We start from the raw sequence: 3,039 nt of genomic DNA, 5'->3' as shown, positions 1-3,039 counted from the left end.
CCCCTCCCCCACTTGCACTCTATCTCTCTCTCTCTCCAGAATAAATAAACGTTAAAACAACATTTTTTTAATAAAAAAATTTAAAACAACTTTTTTGAAATAAATGTGACAGACTCTTGAGCTGGACAGAGCTGGTGGTTGGAACAAAGAGATTGAGTACATTATAGTCTACAATTTCCAGTGTGTTTGATATACAGTTTTTTTTTAAATCAAAGAAACAGTGACTTCAGGAAATCAGTTGGGGTGGGGAGTCGGCATGTCATGGTGGAGGGTGGGGCGTAGTGGGGGTGCTGGCAAGGTGTCTGGGATCTAGTGGAGGAGGAGTAGGCAGGCAGACCCAGGCTCCTGAAGCTGGCAGGGAGCATGGAGGGAAGTGCCAAGATCAAGGTCCTATCACAGTTCAGGGTTGGGACAGGGGAGTCCTAATATTCACGAAAGTGAAAGCGCGGGAGAGACGTTGAGGGTGTGTGTGCAGAGGGTGTGTGCCTGGTAAACCCCATAGACGTGGCAGCTCCGGGTAGGGGCCAACCAAGCTGGGGTGGCAGGTTCTTCCTTGCCCTGCTGGCTGCCAGTCCCCAGGGAGCCTTGCACCAGGCGGACAATGCACCAGGTAGACTCTTGGCTCACCCCCCTCCTTCTAGGCTGTCTGACTCCCTGCAGGGGCCCCAAGCCTTTCACCAACCTGAGCTTCTCTTTTTTCTCCACCCCTGCCCTGAGAGGTCCAGAACCTCAGGGAGCCCAGAGAGCCTTAGACTTTTAACTGGGGGTGGGTATTGAGCTTTCTACATGCAAAGGGACAGTATTTGGGTGGGATGGGGTAAACAGTGTGACTGAGAAACTAAAGGGAGAGTGTTCTGGATAGCCTTTCCTGGATGGAAATTGCCTTTCCTTGGGGAGGGCCAGGCTGATGACTCAGGTTTAGGGGAGAGGCTCCACTCCAGAGGGTCTGCCCCTGATGGTCCAGCTGGGGAATAGGAGGCTAGGGAGAAAAGATTTCTTGAGCCTATGGTGACCTAATCAGGCAGCTCTGGTGTTTATAGTTTGGAGGTTTGCTACCTTCATGGCAATCCATCCCACCCCTACTCAACAGTTAGCAGAGTGGAGACAGACAGACATGACCCCCAACTTCTGGCTGGGATCCTGGAAGAGGTAGAGGCTGGCATGGATTCTCCTCAATCCATCCTGGACAGAGTCAGGAATCCACATGGGGCACCCCCTCCCCTGTAGGTCCAGATCCTGAGACCCCCAACAGGATCACACATTATGGGCTGAGGTATCCCCTTTGCTTCATCCCAAGCTTTGGGGGTTCCTGACTCATTTTCCTTTCACCCTCCCCCAGGGTACCACCCCTCTGCCTTCTGTGTGAGTTGAGGGTGATGGGAACCTGAGATGCTTGACATATTGACTCCCTTTTCCCAGGGCTTGAAGAAAGAGCTGCTCACTGCCCACTGGCCAGGATGTGGGATAGCAGCCCCTAGTGTGCTCAGATTCCTGACCTAGGACATATTATCTATTTAGGAATTTTACTGGAGGCCTGGGAAGAGAGAGCATTGGGAGGCGACGGACTTGGTGGGCTGAACTCTATATGCCAGACTGTAATGAAGACCCTCTCCATCCCTTTCTGAACAACTTTGTCTCCCTATCTCTGTTTCTTTTTCCTCTGTATCTATCTCTCTGTATCTATTTCACTCTTATCCTTTTATTTATCTCTCTCTTTCTTTCTCTTCTTCTCTTTGTGTTTTTCTCTTTCTCTCTGTATCCTGCCCCCCCACCCGTCTTTTTCTTTAATTCTCTCTCTTGCTACCTGTGTGTTTATCTGTATGTTTCTCTTTGTCTGCATGTCTTTACTCTGTCTCTCTCTTTTTTTGTCTCTGTTCCTCTTTGTCTGCCTAAGGCTCTCTGTCTGTCTCTCTCAGTTCCCTCCAGGTGTCTATCTCTCTCTAACTTGCTTTTTTTCTGTGTGTACATGCCCATGTCACCCTCTCCCTCTGCCACTCCCCTACCAGGCTGGCCGCCATCCCTGGCCTTCTCCAGCTGTGAACGGGTCAGTGGGGCAGGAGCCCCAGAGGCAGCTCCCGGATATGCTGAGTGGGGCTTGGGAACCACCTCGAGGAGATGGGCTGCCCCTGCTCACTGTCATCGTCACTGCCTTTGTCCTGCTGGCAGTCTGTATTGTGGTGGCAGTCCACTTTGGGCCAAGACTACATCAGGGCCATGCCACTCTCCCCACAGAGCCACCAGCCCCGAAGCCAGAGGGTGGCATCTACCTCATCCACTGGCGAGTGTTGGACCCCTGGGACAGTCATGAAGATGCCCAGCAGGAACCTCCTGTCCCTGGCTCCTACCCTGTTCCAGATGGCCCTACGCTCAGCATTGAAGAAGTCACATATCTATAGGAGGAAGACTTTGAAAAGCTGGACTGACCTGGCTCAGAACAAGCAACTGGACAGAGAATTAGGGCAAAAGAAAATTGGGTCTTGGGCATTAGAGCTTTGGAAGGGCACACATGGACTCAGCTGGAGCTGCTCTCCCTGCAGAATATTTATAGAGAAAGCCCTGATGTGGACAGGAGAAATAAAAGAAACTTGAGGGCTTTGCCCAGAAACATGCTGCTGTGAGCATTCCCAGTGCCAAAGGCCACCTTTACAAAGCTACCCTCTCCTTTTCAAGGACCATCAGATCCCTGACCAAGTCCTCACTCTCTCCTCTCATCCCTAATCTCCTTTGCTTTTGTTGTTAATGTGAGTCCAGCTTGAAAGATTCCACCACCCACTCCACCCCTGTGCAGGGATATCAGAGTCTCCCTGTGGAGGTCCCGTCCCCAAAGCCCCCAGGTCCTGTGAGGGCCAGCTAAGGAGAGGGAAGGCAAAGAACCCAGGGGGTCTGCCTTCTCCGGGACTCAGGAAGAGAAGGAAAATTTGCTGCCTTTCACTGATTGAAAGACATCCCTTTGGCTTTTGGTCTCTAGGCCTTGTCAGCAACTTCCGAGGCCCTTGCAAAGCCCCAAGCACCAATTCTAGCTCCTCAAAATGCTTTTGA

The 3,039-nt window shown here is 51.5% G+C and overlaps 1 protein-coding gene across 1 annotated transcript; it reads left to right on the top strand.

Moving 5' to 3' along the window:
* Nucleotides 1–492: 492 nt before the first annotated feature.
* Nucleotides 493–2,609, top strand: SMIM33 (small integral membrane protein 33). Its single transcript, XM_058735227.1, has 2 exons — nt 493–610; nt 2,007–2,609. The coding sequence occupies exons 1-2, from the start codon at nt 602–604 to the stop codon at nt 2,394–2,396; spliced, it is 399 nt and encodes a 132-aa protein (XP_058591210.1). The 5' UTR covers nt 493–601; the 3' UTR covers nt 2,397–2,609.
* The last annotated feature ends 430 nt before the right edge of the window (nt 2,610–3,039 follow it).

This window comes from Neofelis nebulosa, chromosome 1, assembly GCF_028018385.1.
Source record: "Neofelis nebulosa isolate mNeoNeb1 chromosome 1, mNeoNeb1.pri, whole genome shotgun sequence".
Taxonomy (NCBI): domain Eukaryota; kingdom Metazoa; phylum Chordata; class Mammalia; order Carnivora; family Felidae; genus Neofelis; species Neofelis nebulosa.
This window is presented reverse-complemented; position numbering and strand designations above follow the sequence as displayed.